Raw genomic sequence first — 20,111 nt, forward strand, 5'->3', positions numbered from 1 at the left:
CGCTTGGATGCATGCATAGTTATCATCAGCAGTTTTACAAAGCTTTTACTTCTTAGTATCCAATCAATCACAGAGTTGACAATTGGGTTTGTTTAGGTTGGACATGTGATGAGATTTGATTTGTGTGTCTGACATCACCGCCCATTCTGCTTGGTGTTGTTTTTGTAACAACATAGGCTTTACTCGTGCATGCTAATAACGTAGCATCTCACCCACTGAAAAGTTTCCCTGTCAAGTTTCTCCTTTGTTGCATTCTGCTGCAGCCACTCTGATGCACTCATGACACTGTGGATTTTGACATCTTTGTAACATTGCAGGTTGCCAGTAAAGACAAAGACACACCTGGTTTTAGTAACTTGATTTCATGGGTCTTTCAGATAGAGGTGCATCTGTAGAAGTTACAAAGGCATGCATTCAAATTCACCTACAAAGGTGGTGCCGATATTGTTACGCACAAAAAGTGAACGGTGTAAGCACTCTACAACAATCACATGTAACTGCACTGAAGCTACACCAAAGAAAAGATAGCAACATAAGGTACAGCGGCACGCTTTCCCTCCCAGTTTTCTACTCTATCTATTGTCCTGTCCTCTCAATAAAAGGCATAAAGCCCAAAAATACACTTTAAAAAAGCCATTTACTCCAAGTGAACCAACTGAAGTAATGGGCCTCATTCACTAACAGTGCGTACGCACAAATACGTGATTTAACTGTGTGTACGAACGTTTAAAGCACAAATCTGGGATTCATAAATATATTCTTACTTGAATTTTTTCTTACACTGAGAACAAAAATTGAACTTCCTCAGACCATGCGTAAGCACAAATGATGACGACCAACTTTCTCAAAAAATGTAAACACATACTCTTTTAACTAAATGCATGACATATTTAAACTACTTTCAGTAAAAGAAAAAAAGGCAGATGACTGTCATATAGCCATCTGGCAAAAAGAAAGGCAGAAAACTCATCACTTTTTCTATTTTCAAGTTTTATTTCAAAGTTAGCTACTTTTTTGCAGATTTTTTTTATTATAATGGGTAAAATTGACTACTTTAGACAACTTTAAAAAAAAGTCTGGAAGACATCTCATGACCCCATGACCATTTGTGTCTCGCGACCCCCCAGGGGATCCCAACCCCCACTATGGGAACCCCTGTACTAAGAAACGGATGTCTAGTTGGTGAGCATATTTTATGTTATATTTAGCTGAAGTCTCTATCCTGTTTATGCTAAAATGTTGTGGTTCATACGAGAGATATGGCCTTAAAACCTGGCTTATGACAATTGCGAGTCCTGAACCCCCCCACCCACCCCAGAACATTTCTACGCATTTATTAGTGAATGAGGCCCAATGCCTTTTCATCAGCATTGTTGCTGTGTTGCAAGTGGTAACAATATAGCTTTTGTGGACGCTGCCACTCTACTTGATCAATAAAGGAGCTAAGCTACTGGAAAGTCCTTTGATTCAGAAAACACCAATGATTCTATTAATATTTATGCTAGTTTAACTAATAACATCTCATTTTTTAGCACGGTAAGGGCCAAAGACTGGGCTTTCCCAAAGAAAACAAATCAATCTGGATACAATTAAGATTAGCTAAAATACAAATCTGTTAGCAGTCCTAGAATGAGGCTCCAGACAAACATTCACACCACACCTGAGAGCAATTTAGAGACCCTTCTAAATGTGTGAACCTTCGATAGAGACAGAGAGAGAAAGAGCCTGTACGGACACTAAAAAGGTCATGTGTTTTTTCCTTCTAGTTTTGGGGCTAATCACGGACACTGCAGCACAATGTGTTCAAATCTATCAAGGGAACAGTGCTCCCTCATGTTTCCTGTCACACACTGCCAACTGTGTCTAATACAGGCAAAAAAATAAAGAAAAAGCAATGTTGCATTCCCTGCTTAAGAACCAAACTAGGCTAAAGTTTAAGTATTTCTTATCTTTCTGATGCTTGTGCAGTCATTTTTTTTAATCCCTCCACCTTTCTTAGATAATCCATCCACCCGCACATCATTTTACTAAAGAGGAAGGCACATTCAACCCGGTTTTGGGAAGACTGTTTGTATTTACAGCTGCAAAGACAAGTCCAAAAACTGTGCGGCCAAGACATCTTTGAACCTATATAAAGAGAAATCCTCTCAAATCCTCCCAGTGCTGACACTTGGAGCCAACAACACAAACCCTGTGAAGTGAAGGCCTGACTTGTGACAGCGAGAGCAAAGAGGAGTGAAAGAATCTGTCCAGCCTCCGACCAGGAAATGCCAAGTAAGACATGCTCGAATACTTCCTCTGTGGTCTCTTATTACAGCAGAGGGTGGAAAGTGAAGCCGGCTCTCTGTGAGAGAGAGAGAGACAGAGCAGCATCTGGAAGGGCCTACAGAGGAACCAAATGTAAACATGTGCACACTGCATGGGGAATTCTGAGCGGGGGGAAAGGTGGCAGTTTGCTGTCAGGAGTCAAGAGGGGACATAAAGTTAGTGGATATTTAAAACACAGCCTTGATCTCTGTATTTTGGAAGGCGTCAGTCCACTGAAAATCCTTCCTGTTTCTAAATGAAGATCTCTGAAAGGTTATTTACTGCTGTCTACAACCTAAAATCAAGCTGACACAAATGATAGTTAATCACTTCAAAAGGGATTACAGCTTTTCTGTGTTGACTATCAATATAAACTGAGTATCAGTGGGTTTTGGGTTGTCAGTCTGATTGAATAAACATCTAGATTTCGGCGCCATGGAGCCCCACCAGTTGTTTTTTTCTTGCTATTTTCTATCATTTCAAACTGTTAATCAGTTCTTTAATAAGGCAGGAGTGTCATGTTTTTCAGAAGACTCTCATAACTACACTTTTACATCTGTAAATGTGGCACCAGAGTTGTTTTTAAGCTCTGTGTGGTGCTCACTGTGAGGTTGCATACAACTTTAAAAAGCTCCAATAATCAAAAACTTCAGCACAGCTAGCTGCAAGCAATAGTATGTTTGTAGCATGTAAAGCATAAACAAGCTGCAACCTCCAGTCTTGAAATGTGATGCCAATGTGGAAGTGCTATAAACTGCAGTTCCTAAAGTGTCCACTTGAGGCTGGCTCTAGAAGCACAAGAAGCGACATTCACACCCATTCTAAAAAGCCTGTCTTTACAGCTAAAATAAACATGTTTACAGCCTTGTACAAAAAACAATTTTGGTCTGACTTTTTTATTTCTCTTTCCATACACTGTACAGGGGTAGGTTTTCTCCTAACTCATACGGTTTGAAGACATTATGGTTATGAGTTATGCATAATAAGCATAGACTGTATAAATAATGGACGTAGTCTCCGTGACATCACCCATCTGTTCCTGAGCACTGTTGTGAAGCCAATCGGTGGCGGCAGCCATATTGGAAATGCGGAACTCAACCAGGCATAGTGTGACGTAAAGGGGCGGATTGTGACTGAAAGTCGGCACACTGTAGCTGTTAGCAAAGAGGCTAAAGGCCCACCTCAACTCCACCTCTTTACCTCACGTTAGGTTTTCCCACAGCCAGGTTGAGTCAGCATTTTCAATATTGCGACCGCCAACAATAGATGGTGAAAAATGCTAATGCTCCTGTTTTCACATTAGTTTGTTGGCTTTGCCACCATGAGCTTTCTAGCTGATGTCGACATTAAGCTACAAATAGCATGGCTGTAGTAGAACCTTTTAGCTAACTCTACATCTCTCCTCTGGAAACTGACAGCTTGTCATAAAGGGTAGTCTGTTACCTCAACCCCTGAGGAAAATTGTGCCCCTAAGCCTGGGTCTCATCTGTAGACTGTATTAAAAATACGGAAGGTGTGACAGCTCCCTTAAAGTGAGACCTGAACATGTAGGGCTCCCTCTGCTAACTAGCTGCAGTACATGTCAGAAAGATGGGGAATGTGTAAAGCTGGAAAATGGTTCCTGTTATTATATTGGCTCTTATCATGCGGATTTGTGTCTGAAAGTTCACTTTGTTATAATATGCTAAAAGAGGAGATGTGATGTCATGATTGACAAATGCAGCCCCTACAACGTTCTTAAGCAGATTAGAAGCGTGGGAAACCATAGCAAACACTCAATCAAGAGTCATAGGACTTTAATTAACTATAAGTGCCTGCTTCAAACCAACACAGCTATCTGTTTTGCAGTAGACAGAGGGATCTTGGCTGTTTTTATGGCTAAGTGAGAAGTGTGCTTAAGCATGTGGCTAGCTTGGTCGCTTGGCTTCAAGATGGAGGTGCAGTAGCAATATTATACAGTAAGTTGTATCAGAAGTAGTCTCCAAACAAAAGAGACATAATATTGTTGCATGTAAATAGTGGATGAAGACACCATGATGTCACACATGGGTTCGTCAACAGCTATTTGGAGCCTTCAAATCTGCTTTGTAAACTAGTTACCATACTGCGACATTAAACTATCAGTTTATGGCACTTCCTTGCATGAACCATAAACAAGATGCAATGGATGGTAGCTTGCATGCTCTGTAACTTTTCTTGTACTAACAGGCTTCTGCATACATATCACAGAGAAAAGTTTCATTTTTTTTCAATTTCAATTTTTCAGAGCTCCAGCTGGAGTTTGAGACTCTCACACAACTGGTGAAAAAATAATTATTAGAATTGTTACTACCTGGAGTGTGAGGATGGCGCATCACAAGACAGCTCAGATTTCACATCATGCTTCAAAGAAAGCTAGAAGGAAAATTGCTGCATGTGATATAATAAATCTAATTAAATATAATGAATATATTCAATATAATTAATATGAGAATCTTTGAAGTACAATTTCTGTCTGAGTTTGGTTCAGCCAACATTTCTTGCCTCTTCACTGAAAAACCAAATGAAGCCAAAAGGAGTGGGTGGCTGCTTCAAAAAGTCAAATACAGCAAAGCTCACCATTGCACTAAATTCCACATGTTGGTAATAGCAACCTCGGAGGCTGATATTTACTGTATGTAATTCAGGGTGACCTTTCCTCCGTTTGGTTCAACATAAACCCAAAGACAAGGAACAGATGAGGTGGGAGTTTGTGTAATCACTGCACTGCTGGAAATATAGATGTGAATTAATCTGTTAAAGAGAACTTGTGCTTGAACAGGCTCACAGGCGGGCATTGGGTTTGGGTTGCTTGAGAGGATAGACCCAAGGCACAAGTAATTGTAAAAGTGGGGGACAGTACAAAGCAGGAACCTCAAGTAGTGAGAAAAAAGAGCCAGTGCCCAAATACTAAACGCTGCAATTCCTCGAGTGTTCACTTGAGGCTAGCTTGAAAAGTATGTTTTTTTGCCAGGGCATTTTGTCTTCATTAGAAAGGACATCTGCAGAGAGGAAGGAAATGTGGGGAGTAGAGAGAGGGGGAAGACATGTAGTAAAGGGTTGTCAATTCAGCAACTGCTGCAACAAGGAGGACTATAGCCTCTGTACATGGGGTGCATGCATACTGTAAATCCCTGGTCTTAGTTGCTAATCTCTTTACCCCTACACACTGTACAGGGGGTGATTTATTTTAAACGTATCTGTTTTTAAGATATGAAGACTAAGAGACAAGCATGTATTTGCATTATTAGGGTACAGCTGAGTTGACTGCCATACGGGTGTGATGTAGCTGTTTAGCACCATCGTTTAGCTTCATAACGCCTCTTTAGAAACCAATGTGTGACATCACTGAGACTAGTGTTGTAGTACTCAAGACCTGTCATGGTCTCGATGTCGCTTATTTAAGGTCTTGGTCTCGTCTCGGAATCGAAAGCATTTGTACTCTGTCTTGTCTCGGTCTCGGACTGGGCAGGCTCTGTATTTTATATCGAGACCGGTCTACACCACCACTGATGCACTCTGTGTCCCTTTCATTACTGTTATAAGAGAGAACCCCCCTTTTTGAATTCATTCATTTTTTTCCTCACCTGCTACGAACGTGACTTTCGCGGTGCTACGGTGAGTGACACGCCCCCTACACTCTGCATTAATGAATGGAGACAGACAACAAGAGGACAGACTGTGTGCCCGTGACCAGAGATGTCTGCTAAGACGTTTAATTAAGCAATAATTAGACTTTCAATAACATTCAAATACCTGCCATAAGGATTACCAAGGTCAACACCTATAACCCATCAGATAAAAACACTACAAATATTAGAAAATAGAAAATGCACAACTAATGAGAAAAAAAGGCTTGACAAAATAATCCTGCTCAGCTACGACCTCCAACCTCTGCTGAGATCACAGGCAACAGAAAACACAGTTTTGACTCTAAACTAAAGTGAAAGTTAAACTAACGAGGACCAAAACAAAACAAAACTTAAGGAGTCAAAAGAAAGGCAACAAAGACAAAACCAAACCTTTTTTGTTGCCGTCAATTGTATTTAAAGCAAGCTTAAATAAAACAAACAGAAGTATTTTATTTTGTTTACTCTCATAATGATTTTTCATTGATATATATGGTCTTGGTCTTGTCTTGGTCTCGGTGCACTCTGGTCTCGGACATGTCTTGTTCTCGGTTAATGTGGTCTTGACTACAACACTAACTGAGACTACGTCCATGTTTGATACATTCCATGTAAAGCACCAATTAAACACTGCAGTTTTTTTCTTGTTCACTACTGAGGGAAATCTAGAGAGAGATATCTCAAGTAACAAAGGTCAAGAACATAACTAAAAGATGGAGGCAGCTGCTGCAGGCTACAGATGTTTGAGCAGCAACATGCAAGAAAATCGAAGTCCAGGCATCATTCCAGGGGCTTAACCTGCAATTTGTGGCACATTGATTAAAAACAAAGCACATGGTTCCAGGCACGTTCTTTGTTGATCCACACATGAGAGACACACAGAGAGAGACATAAAGAGATTATCTTTAAGTATTCATTTTACTCAAAAAAATCCACGACGAAGCAATTTCTATTAAATTCTGAGGAAATCATCCCCTTTGACACGACAAGATTAGATACAAGTTGGTAAAATACTGGCAGTGACGGACATGTTGGTGGTGCTGGATTAAAACCTATGTGCTAACACCAGGTAGATCAATACACCGGAGAGGAAATCACAGCTGAGTGGTGCTGGACTCAGCAGAGTTGCGGGTTTGGAATAATCATATGTGACAGCTTGTGGTAGTGGGGGATTACTACCTGTTTCCTCTTTATGAGCTTTCACATCTTACGGTGCCGGGCCACAAAGGGCAAGCACGGCTGGTGATCAGGGTGAGGATTATTAAGAGAAAATTGGACTTATAATCACTTGCACTCACCTGCACATGGTTAATATTAAAAAAAGAGAGACATTACAATAATGCATCCATAAGCAAGCAGTTTATTGAAGATTGATAAAAGCAGCTAATTGTAATTTGTATGAAAATATTTTACTTCAAAGAACCAGTAGTATGAGGATGAAGAAAAAAAAGACACTGGTCATGAAGGAAAAAAAATGACAAAGTGAAGAGGGACGAAGAAGAAATGGATGATGAAGACGAAAAATTGGAAGATAATGATAAGATAATACAGAAAAAGAAGAATCAACGCGACAAAAGAGAGGAAATTAAAGAAGAGGAAGAAAAGCAATTCAATGGAGAAGCAGAAGAGGAAAGGAGGAAAAAGGGATTAGAAGAGAAAAGCAGAGGAGAACAAGAAATGGTATTAGGATGAAAATGACAAACAAAGAAGAGGAAGCTGTAGATAATGGAGGAGAAGGGGAAGCAATAAAGAAGAAAAAGCAGAAGATGAATTAGGAAGAAAAATACAAAAAATATAGAATCCAAAAGAAAGGAGACAAAGATGAAGAGGATGGAGAGGATGAAAAAGGTGATAACAAAAAAGAAGAAGACTAAGAAGTATAACAATGAATGAAAAGTGGAAGAAAATGCAAGAGATGAGGAGGAAAGGAAAGAAAATATAGACTGTGATGAAGATGTAGATGTCAAAGAAGATGAAGAAAAAGACAAAGTAAAAGAAGGATTCAAGAAGGAAGCAGGGAGGAAGAAGAAAAACTACACTAAAAAGGAGAAGAAGCAGAGAGAAGAAAGAAAAGGAAGAGGAGAAATACATAGAAAGAGAGGAAGTAAAGGCTGATTTATACTTCTGCGTCGAATCGACGGCGTAACCTACGCTGTAGGTCCGCGTAGCTCCCGTACCTACGCAGAGGCCTACGCACGTAGCTGACGTGCACCTCCTCCAAAATGTAACTAGGCGTAGAGCCGACGCGGACCGCAAGCCCTGTGATTGGTCCGCTCGACGGCTTTGTCTTTCCCGCATTCACAGCACTTCCGGGGTCCCGGACATCGGCCACACATCGGCCGTGTATTTGATCTCCTCCTCTCTATTCTTCATGTAATCATGTCTGTATGATAAACAGCAACATGTATCAGCTGTAGATTAACATAACACGCTCTGAATCGATGTGGAAAAGTAAACAGAGATCGTAGCGGGACCGGAAGCAGGCGACCGGCTATCAGAGAGACCGCACTGCCCTCAGGCGTTTCGGCGGAGAATTGCTGCGCGACACAGACACACCGACGCAGAAGTATGAGGGGCTCATGTCCGCATCAGCCCCTGCTGCGCAGGGCGACGCAGAAGTATAAATCAGCCTTAACAGTGGATGCAAAAGAAGTGCCTGTTGCAAAGGTGTGTTGTGTTAATACATAAACCAGTAGTAGAAGTAGTTGTAGTAGAAATAGTAGTAGTAGTAATATAAATAGTTGTAGTAGTAGTAGAAGTAGTAGTAATATAAATAGTTGTAGTAGTAGTAGTAGTAGTAGTAGTAATATAAATAGTTGTAGTAGTAATAGTAGAAGTAGAAGTAGCAGAAGTAGTAGTGTGGACAGTAGCAGTAGTAGTAACGTTGACAGTAGTAGTAGTAATAGTAAAAGTAGAAGTAGTAATAGTACTAGTAATAGAATTAGTAATAGTAGAAATAGTCGTAGTAGTAGTAGTAGTAGTAGTAATACTAGACACAGATGTAGTAGTAGTAGTAATGTAGACAGTAGTAGTAGTAGTAGTAGTAGTAGTAGTAGTGTAGACAGTAGCAGTAGTAGTAATGTAGACAGTAGTAATAGAAGTGGTAGTAGTAACAGTAGTAGTAGTAATAGTAGAAATAGTTGTAGTAGTAGTAATAGTTATTGTAGAAGCAGTAGTAGTAGTAGTAGTAGAAGTAGTAGTAGTAGTGTAGACAGTAGCAGTAGAAGTAATGTAGACAGTAGCAGTAGAAGTAGTGTAGACAGTAGCAGTAGTAGTAGTGTAGACAGTAGCAGTAGTAGTAATGTAGACAGTAGTAATAGAAGTGGTAGTAGTAATAGTAGAAATAGTTGTAGTATTAGTAGTAGTAGTAATAGTTATTGTAGAAGCAGTAGTAGTAGTAGTAGTAGTAGAAGTAGTAGTAGTAGTGTAGACAGTAGAAGTAATGTTGACAGTAGTAGTAGAAGTGGTAGTAGTAATAGTAGTAGTAATAGTAGTAGTAGTAATAGTAGTAATAAAAGTTATTGTAGAAGCAATAGTAGTAGTAGTAGTAGTAGTGTAGACAGTAGCAGTAGAAGTAATGTAGACAGTAGTAGTAGAAGTGGTAGTAGTAATAGTAGTAGTAGTAGTTATAGAAGCAGTAGTGTAGACAGTAGCAGTAGTAGTAATGTAGACAGTAGTTATAGTTGTAGTAGTAGTAGTAGTAGTAATTGTAGTAGAAGTAGTAGTAGTAGTTGTTATAGTTGTAGTAGTAGTACTACTACTAGTAGTAGTAGTAGTAGTTATAGTTGTTGTATAGTAGTAGAGTTGGCAGTCACACTTATGGTATAGTATTTTATGTTTGCAGTAATAGAAGAAGGCATACCTGTTACAGTATTTTAAGGCCATGACAACGAGGAGTCTAAGTGGTCAAAGGACTAGTGGAAAATGTAGAAACTCTACAGAGAGTGCCTGGAGCAACAGAGGATAGTAGCAGTAGTAGAAATAGTAGAGGCAGAGACAGTTTTAATACAATAGGAAGTAGTCATGGTCACAGTAGGTGCATCTATAGAAGTGCAAATCACAAGTTCATTCATCTACTGCATCATTGCCCCTGCAGAAGCCTCCACTGGTGCCTCTGTGTGTAAATGTTTGAGCGTGTGCATATCTGTGTGTGCAGGTATGCAGCCTTGTGTGCGTTTGAATGGGCACGTATTTGGACAGACATGCTTAAGTGTCTGCAAACACCGATCAGACTCAGATGAAATCAATCACATTACTGGCTGAGTCGGCGGGCTTCCACTGATGGAACTCTTAATTTAGTGACTTTATCTACGCGCCAGCAGAGTCCTGGAATGCCAGAGGATCCTGGAATACTGGATCGGGACCAGCCCTATACAGAATTCCCTTCAAACTTTTATGAATAGAAGAATCTATGCAAGCATTTTCCATCTCCAACGAATGGAAAACTGCACCCCCATCCCCCCAAAAAAGCAGGCAGACTGCTGACTGTTGCTAGGTATCTCTCTCTCTTTTTAACTGATGGACACAGAAATAGCACTCTTCAGACTGGTGCTTGTCTGGCACTCGTGTTTCCATCGCACATGTAATTCAATCAGCCCCTCATCTGTGCTAATTCCCATCACATGAGCAGCACTGGTTTAATCATAGCCATCACTCGTATCTTGACAACAATAGCTCATGCTTGCCTGGGGGCGCACAGCTGTTGTCACCTACTAGGAGAGGAAGATATCCCAGACAGGACAATCTAACATGCCATTCCCTGCAACCACAGCTGGAAGTCTGGTGGAGCTGTGTGACCAAATACATTCAAAAGATATCAGATTAATACGCAGCTTTACTGTATGCATGGCTCATCAGTCATGTGCTTGGAATGGCATAAATCTGGCGCCTCCAGGCGCATGGCAGGAGACTCAGTTAACGTAATCTGTTTCTGGTGATGTCATGCTTTGCTATTGGGGATCTCTGTGGGAGCGTCCTCAGTGGAGAGAGCACAGTCATAGCAAAGAGAATAAAGGAAATTCAGTCGAAACAACTGAAAAAATTGGTGCACAATTCAAGTCTGTGCACTTGGGGGGGGGGGGTCATGGTGTTGGATGTTTCTTCTATCTATCTATCTTTCAGCCAAGCTAGGTCAAAACTGGAAATATGATGATGACTGGACTTTTGCTGCTTGTCAAGGGCAGAGCGTGGAGCACTCAGGCTCTTTTCTGTACGTGGACCCGGAGCAGGAGATCTACTCCAGCTGCTACTCGCAGGAGAGTGTTGCCATCCTCACAGAGATGTCCCTGAGAGTGCTTTTTCTTGTGGTGGTGGCGACTTTTTTTTCCCTCCTCAGTCCGCTGTATGGAGTGTACTCGTCTGTGTGTGTGTGTGTGTGTGTGTGTGTGTGTGTGTGTGTGTGTGTGCGTGCACATGTTTGTGTGTTTGCGAGCGCACGTGTTTGTGTGTCTGTGTGCGCATCGGGGCGGAGCTCTGCCATGTGCGATACAGAGAGCAGATGAGCGTTGTAGACGCAAGGCCATGTAGACAGAAATGACATCCTGTCATATAAAAAAGATAAATTACATAAGGATATTTAGTTTGTTTGATAAAAGAACAAGGTATAGACCTGATCTATAAGAGAGGTATCCTTGAATTACTTCAGCTGTAATCTGGCGCTATATAGAAAATAAAAATAACTGAACTTCCAAGGAGGGGCGGTTGCCACTGTTGGGGAGGCACTGCAGTTATCAAAATCACTTCTGAGCTTTAGCGAAAGAAGAACTGACAGCTGGAAGCTAGCAAAGCCCAGCAGAAGCTAGCTGGTGACACCTAGCATATCAGAAGCTACAAGAACAGAAGATGGAGAAAAAGTGGCTGACATCTGGCTTTTGTGCTCATTTTTAAAATGGTAGCGTAAATAAATATATTTCTAAAGATTGACTTAAAGACATACGGAATACATATTTGTGTCACATTTGAGCTTTTAACGCTTGAATAGCAAAAACCAACAAAAGCTAGCAAAGCAGATTAGAAGCTAGCAAAAAAGACAGCAGAACCCGATCTCTCTTGGACAGAAGCTGGCAGGGTAACACTTAAGGCTGATTTATACTTCTGCGTCGAATCAACGGCGTAGCCTACGCCGGGGGTCCGCGTAGCTCCCGTATCTACGCAGAGGCCTACGCATGTAGCTGAGGTACACCTCCTCCAAAATGTAACTAGCAGGTGACCGACTATCAGAGAGACCGCACAGTCCGCAAGCATTTCGGAGGAGAATTTATGCGCGACACGGACACATCGACGCACAAGTATGTGGAGCTCATGTACGCGTCAGCCCCTGCTGTGTAGGGGAGACGCAGAAGTATAAATCAGCCTTTAGGAAGCAGAAGCTTACAAGTGACAAAGCTAGCATAAAAGTTAGCAGGATAGCGCAAGGGCGAAAACTAGCAAGATAACACTAAGGAACCAGACACTAAAAGGAGACAAAGCTAGAATAAAAGATAGCAGGATAACGCCACGGCAAATCAGACGCTACGAGAGCAAAAGCTGAAAAAAATATATATATTCTTGGACCAACACGCATTTGAAAATGGAGTAAAGACACTTATTTAAGTTGTGTTCATCATGTCTGATCTTTTCAGTAAGGATGACCACATTTTGCTATAAAAACCTAAGCTAGCAAAACAACAACAGCTAAAAGAACAAAAAAATCTGGATGCCACACAAAACAAAAGCAGGATATAAGCTAGCATGAACATGAACGATAGCAAGTAGCATAGCAGGAGCTATAAGAGCAAAACCTAAGCAAGCAGATGCTAGTAGAACAAAATGTAGCTAACCACTGTCAGATAATATCACATAGATGTGATACTGGTGTATAGTACCTAAAAAACTGCTGTGCTGTTCTAGACTGAGTGTTTTCTTTTCAGGAATGTACATGATGGTATAAAAAACATAAAACAGAACCTGGCATTTGTGATTAACATCTCGTCCTTTTTGAACAAGCATTTTTTCCCCCCAAAATCAAGCACATCTAACATACTTTTGAAGATGAAATAACAAGCAGCACAATACGTCTCAAAGATGTGGCCTGCATGTGGCAACCTCTGTTCATGATTAATGTGCTCATTTCTTTTCAACTCTGCCTTTCATCAGACATGATCTCCGCCATGTCCTTGCATCAAGCCGACACTTTAGACTAAATAATTTGCCTGCGAGCTGTCTGTTCATCTTCAAATGCTTCCCAGACACTCCTGCATGCACAGACAGGTCGATGTTTATGTTGGCTTTGATGCAAGGAAACGCATGGACAATATTCCCTAAGTGTGTGGCTGCAGACTTCAAGTATGACTTCGCACACAATTCAGTGAGTATTCATATCTATTTCATAATGGAGTGTATGAGAGTTCTGCTCCCACACACACAGTCGAGGTGATTGAAAGTCGTAGCTGTCTGCTAAAAGCTTCAAAATATGACATTAGTTAAAGTTAATAGCAACAGTTGAGAGCAGTTAAAGCTAAAATTCAGCATCTTATGAAGAGGAAAAGTCAAAACTTTGGTTCTCATAGTTTTGCTGGTGATTTCATAGAAAATTCTGTTATTTTCTTTGCTGCCTCCTTCCTCTACAAATCCAGGCTTTAGACAAACCCAACATTATTTTAGTTTGTGAAACTGGGAAGAGAAACATTCTCGAAAAGTTGTGGACTTCTTTCAAAACCTATATTCATGGTGAGGAAAGGGGGTGTTTGAATGAGAGCTTACCATTCCACCATCTAGCAACAGGGTGGTCTTCTGAATAGTCAATACAACAGTTATTGAGGGATATATTGTTTGTATTTTTGCCTTTTCTCCCAAAAAAATTCTCACCCGGCTGTATACCACTTTACATTTGAGTGCCATGCATGGTATGAATAATTCTTTGACATATTGGAATGACCATAATCCAAGATGCATTGGATTGTCAGATGTATCTAAAAACCCAATTCAATACGTTGCAAAATTATATGTCTTTGCCCAGAAGCCAAAATCCATTACCTGAGGCAAATATTTTCAATTCATAGGAATTGTTACCCTCACACATCCCAGTCTGCAATCATACAGCAATCTTGATTCTCTGTTGGCATGACTGTTTGCAAGACATGCACAAATCATTCTGTTTGTCAGGTGCATTCATTTCATTGACCTCAAAGTGGACACATCAGAAAAACAATGCACCTTTAGGGCCTGTGTCCACTAAAAGCAGTTTTTGTACTTTCAGCCCTCACAACTTCAATTTCAGTATCCTTCTCACCAGCAGTTACTGTTACGAGGTTACAAAAGTTGTAACCTCATAACAGTAACACTTCCGCCTTCCTTAGTAGTGAACATTAATTCTGTTTTCAAATAATCTGTATATGTATATTTGTTTTTGTTCAATGGAATTTTATAAACAAAACACAAAAATAATTTATAGACAACATGAAGCAGCATTAGCAGCAGCTCTAGACCTGGAAAATATACCCTTAAAAAGTGTGGTACATTTCTCTTATGTCCAGACCTCCACCATTGTTGTTTTCAGACTTGATATCAGAAGTCTGCTCGTTCTTAAATTTTCATCGCTCAGTTATGGAGAAATGGTCTTGATGCCAAGCAGTGTTCTAAAACTTGAACTATTGTCAACTGACAGCGCTGAGTGCCTTGACAAAAAACAGCTAACGCCAAAGGTGCTTCTTTGTGCTAAAGTCGCTTAGCGCTGAAAAACGGTGAACTGCATTGGTTTAGTTTAGAAAACAGATGCTGCTAGCAAAATCATATGAGTTATAGTTGGAGAATTCTTAGAAAACATCTTTTAAATTTTGATATTTGTTAGAGTGAGATGCTATAGCTTTACGTCCCCGTAAATATACTCACAGCATGGAATAAAAACATTTAAAATATTAGCTTAAAACTGAGTTGTTCAGTGAAAAACATCATACTTTAAACGATGGACTACTGTGAAAGCCTAAGGGCTGGCTGATTTTTGGCTGATTTGGGTTGACACCATTTTGGTTTCTAAGAGCCCCAAGGTTCAATGGCTCCAATTAACTGAGGAGATAGCTAGTGTAATTGAACAGTCACTCAAATCAATGCATTATTTACAGCTTGTAACATGAAGCCTAAAAGTGAGTGTGCTCCATGGAAATCCATCACTGCTAGAGCCTCCGGTGGCCATTTAAGGGACTACTGTTTTGGGGAACTTTTACAGAAGCATATTTTTCTTTACCCTGGAGGTTAAGAAACATAAGCTAACAGGATAAAGGCTAGCAAAAGAGAGTTAACACAAGACTGTTGTTGAACTTCTACATTTGTAGAAGCAGCCGTTTTGTTGGGTATCCAAGAGCACTACAAAGGATTACTTATGTGCACCAGGGATTGTAAAAACCATGTTTAAAATCTTGCATATCATATTGTGAGCTGAATCCAGCTTTGTGCCTCTTGGTGCTGCAAGGGGCCACTGTGTCACTTTTAGCTCCCAGTCACTGAAGGACACACACACAAGCCTTTCAGGAAATTACTTGTGATTAGACACAGCATGGCATTGTTCACACAGACCACTCACTGTTATTACATTAAGATAAATGAAACAACTCTGAGATATCCACTCAGGCCATATTTTAACCTCTCAGCTTCAGCACAGTTCGCTTATTATTGCAGAAAAATAATGAGAGGAAGGAGATGTAGCAGAGATGATATAGAGATGATGCAGCATGAATAGCTGAACTGTCCTATCAAATATATCAAGACACTTGACTTTTGGTTTGTGGAAAATCTAGCCAAAAGAGTCTCATTGCGGCCAAGTATTCAAATAAAGAACTGAAGTCTTCCCACTTTAAGAGTCAAAGGGTGTCATAGTTAAATAAAGGACTCATAACTCTGAGTGTTTCTGTTCTCGTTCTGAGGTATTCAAAATCTCAAGGGTCAAAAGGTTATCTCTCCTCCCATTCCATACATTATTTCTGTCACAACAACTCAGAGACCTGACACGGAAAAACTAAAGAGTAGCCTCGCTCTGGTCAACCTGCCAATTCGAATGTCACATGCATGTTTGAAAATTCACTCTAATTTGCTCGACTGCAAACATCCATTAGTGGCTCAGCTCACCTCCCAGCGGTCTGCTCTATCACAGCACGACCCAATGACTGCCCTTAAGCAGAGTGATGAAGAGATTAGCAGTCATGGAGGCGACACAATGCTCTGGATGAAGAGTAGGTCTGCTGGGATTGTGGCCTTGCCTTGTGAAATAATTTTTACCTTGATAGGATTTGAAAACCATTACTGACAATGAGCCAACGCTAAGGATGCTTTGAGCAGCTGCTGCATAGTGATATTCCACTCTACATTCACTGGAGTCGACCACGCGGCTCCTGCAGGTTTTTTAGAGGTTGCTTCTAAATGTTTTTGGTTTTCTTTCACTTTATACTTAAGCTTGGACCCAAGTCAGTTTCCAGTGGTAGCCAGGTTTTACTCTGGGATGTTTCGACCCATAATACCCCCAAAGACCTGTGGGGACTTCTATGTTTCAATGGCTTGATCCATTAGATAAGGCTATATAGATTGTAGCTAATTTATGCTAATTCTGAAAAGCTTTTTGGTTGACATTTCATCAATAAAGAGATAAAACCTGTGCTGTGAAGGAGTTCAATCATGATAATTAACACTCAGAGAACCCTATTCTACAGCTCCCTCAGCCTTACTGAACACGTTAGTGTCTTTCAGCTCATTGTTTTGATTTGACAGCATGCAGACTTAAGTTTTTTGCTCGCTCTTACTGCTTCAGTTAGAGTTAGAGGTGCCTGCTTTAATGGATTGATTATGTAAGAGTGAGGTGCACGTGCATGCTTGGGTCCTAAAGTATGTTAAGTGGCCACTGCTGAGGACTCTCTAAAACAGAATAAATAGATGCCAATAAATGACACTCAACATATGTCTCAGACTAAGCCAATAAAGGTAATCATCTTTGCTTCTGGCTTCATCTGTCTCAAACTAACTAATAATTAAAGTGTGCACTAGTGGCTTACCAATCCATCACAGTTGCTGATAGCCACTGAGGCCTCTGGCATGTCGCTCACGTCCCCCGTGAAAACACAGTCCCCATGGATCCGCTCCTTCGCCTTTTCAACAAAGTCCTCCTGCCATTCCACAAAAGCTCCCGGGGCCACAAGCCTCCTGTTGGCCCTCAGTCGGAGGTGCAGTTCCTTCCCAAAAACAGTGACATTGAAAAACAAGTGCTGAGCCGATGCAGGGGTGACCGTGGGCATCTTGGGGGCACCCCGGGCCACCCTTCTTTTTCTACTGCCAAAGTTGGAGGCGGCATCATCATCAGCAGCAGCAGCAGCAGCAGTAGCAGTGGCGGCATCACTTTTACTTCCACTTCCAGAAGAGACCACGTGAGAAATGTAGCGGCCGTGGGAGTCTGTGCTGAATGGCACGATGAGACCATATTCACTTAACTTTCCAGAGAGTTTTTCTGATGGGACAAACAGTGACAAGTGAGGGTCACATTCATAGAGCTATGGCAAGTTCCTGTGAATACAGTCTATGGTAAAAGTTGTAAAGTTGGCTGAAAATACATGCTGTGTCATGAAGGAAAGGACTGATCTTAATATGATGTATATAAGTATAATAAGCATAAGCAGTTCAAGTTATCCTCTATTCATTAATAAGAAAAAGGCAAGAATTAAGGACTTTAACACACTGTGTCCAGATCAGTGAGGCTGTCAGACTTCTGTTCACATTTCTATAAATAAAAAAGCTCCTTAATTTTTGTCTTTACCCCATACAATTAGACTCTGAAGTGCATTTCTACACACAGTGCAAAAGTAAAGGAGAAAATGGGAGAACTCACCTTGCGTTTCTGCAGCGAAAATATGATCCAAAAATAACTGACTTAGTGAAAAGCACATCAATAAATACATACAATCCATAGCGAGGGCTGTAGTGTGAAAGCTGCCACTCCAGCGCTGACTTTTCCTTTCTGTTGCAAACTCTGAGCAGAGTCCTTCCTCCTGACAAAAAACACACAAATGCAGGAGAGAAGTCCTCAGAGTTTAGCTTTAGCGAGGCAGCCGGGCATTTCTGAGCTTTCCCCTCTAGACGCCAAACTCTCGGATATTCACAAGTTGTTTCCAATCTTTTGGCCTGTGCTGAACTGCAGAGACCAAGACTGCCCCATCCATTTAGGGAGCAAAGGGGGGAGACAACTGGGGTGCTGATGACGACAACTCCCCGGTAAAAACCGGGACGGTTTGAAGAGGGAGCCCACTTTTTTTTTTTTTTCCTTCTTCTTCTCCTCCTCTCCTTCGACCTCTCCTTTCCTCTGATAACTTTCTAAAAAGGCAGGAGAGCAAGTTAACGCACGCCTACGCCGGGGAAAAAAAGTCGGATGAGTTCAGATAAAGTGTGCAGAGACAGAGTGTCCCAGTGTTGAAACATCTGCCGTCCAGTCGTGCACCATTACGCACCAATGGTTCTGCTGCGGGACTCTCCACTGCTCCACTTGAAGCCACGAGCAGCCAACAGTGGGAGCGCCTGCTCTCCACCAGACAACCACACGTTTAGCCAAGCGACTTTTTTTTTTCTCTAACTCTAGGATATAATCTCTTCTACCATATATCCTGTGAAATAAAAGTCCACATTCACACCTAGTGCTCGCTCTTTAAAACTATGCTCTGTTTAAAAGATGGTTAAAATAAACTCTTACAGCTCCAGATGCAGAGTAATAACTCAGACATGTTTACATTAGTCCACAAACATAATGGCAGTAATTGTAGAGTGGTGGGGTCAAGAAGTTCCTGTGCACAAGCCTGTGGGAGAGAAGGGAGAAATCAACTTCAACATGATCGAAATATGACATTATGGTTTACGCATAGATCAGGCAACCATTAAAATAAACAAAAAATAATCTATTGCCTTAAGAATCAAAGACATAAATTACAGAGAAATAAAACAACCTTTCACTTTGACACAATTCAAGATTTTTATTTGTCACATGCTCATACAGATGGCAGTGAAAATGCCTCAGCTATCCCACAAGGCCATACTCAAGGGCATATAAAAGCAGTAAATGTAGATATATAAAAAGAAGACAAATATGCAAAAGTGTAAAAGATATAAAGTGCACAATGTAGCTTTTTTCATTTAGTTTTTTATTCAACTTTATTTGAACATGATTGAGATACAAAACTTTTTTTTTCCACAAGGGAGTCAAATTAATAACACAAACAAAAGACAACAAGTAACTATCACATCCATGCATAAATTATCAGCATTCAGCAGTCAAACACGTGCACACACTGGTCAGATGATCTTTAATCCTAGTTTTAAATTCCTCCAGATTAATAAAATAATCCAAAATGATGTGTATGTTAACATAACAGCCTGGTTTGGTGCTTTTGAGCAACATACAAAATCATTGGAATGGAGCTGGAGCTTCTAAGCAGCATCTACAGCAGAAGGTCTCTAAAGAAAGGACTACAAGTAGTATAGCCTCTGACACCTCACACACGCTTCGTAACTGCTACAGCTGCAGGTGTAGGTCCCATGTCTAGTTTTGAAGTCTTTAAATCAATGCTTCCATCTTTATTCAGCATTTGAGAGTATGTAAATTAAGTTGATTTCCACAACAGTGAATCTTTCTTTGTGTTAAAAAGTCCTGTGTGGTGCTACTGTATTCTTTACTATGGCCAACAAAGCAAACATAATGGACCCTGTCTTTTATTGTGGCATTGCTATTTGTTCAGAGCTGGTATCAACATGGCGAACACTTCCAGCCTTAACATTAAAAAAACTCTCGATGTGCAAGTTATTTTGGGTTAGTACCAAGCGGCAACCTCCGGTCTCAAACTATGAAGCCCATGCAGAAGTGTTATAAACTGCAGTTCATCTAGAATCCGCTTGAGGCTGGCTGCAGGAACACCGGAAACCACATAGACACCAATTCAAAAAAGACGATCTTTGCAGCATTAATAAACATGTTTACAGCCTGGTTCAAAACACGGCTTGGCTCAACGTAGCTAATCTCTCTATCGGCACACACTGTACGGGGGTTGAATTGTTTTCTAACGCGACAGTTCAGAAGATATTAAGATTACGAGTTTTTGACCAAATAAGGACATGACTGACTTGACTCCTGGTCGGGAACACATAGCTGTTGCCTAGGAG

The 20,111-nt window shown here is 40.8% G+C and overlaps 1 protein-coding gene across 1 annotated transcript in view; it reads right to left on the bottom strand.

Moving 5' to 3' along the window:
* LOC117830342 (A disintegrin and metalloproteinase with thrombospondin motifs 14) overlaps positions 1-20,111 on the bottom strand; it is a 90,579-nt gene that overhangs the window by 61,206 nt on the left and 9,262 nt on the right. The window contains exons 2-3 of the mRNA XM_034708436.1: positions 17,797-17,956; positions 16,970-17,418 (exon numbers count right to left, since the gene is read on the bottom strand). Coding sequence (XP_034564327.1) covers positions 16,970-17,418; positions 17,797-17,956 — 609 coding nt within the window. The remainder of the gene's footprint in view (positions 1-16,969; positions 17,419-17,796; positions 17,957-20,111) is intronic.

This window comes from Notolabrus celidotus, chromosome 18 (genome assembly GCF_009762535.1).
Source record: "Notolabrus celidotus isolate fNotCel1 chromosome 18, fNotCel1.pri, whole genome shotgun sequence".
Taxonomy (NCBI): domain Eukaryota; kingdom Metazoa; phylum Chordata; class Actinopteri; order Labriformes; family Labridae; genus Notolabrus; species Notolabrus celidotus.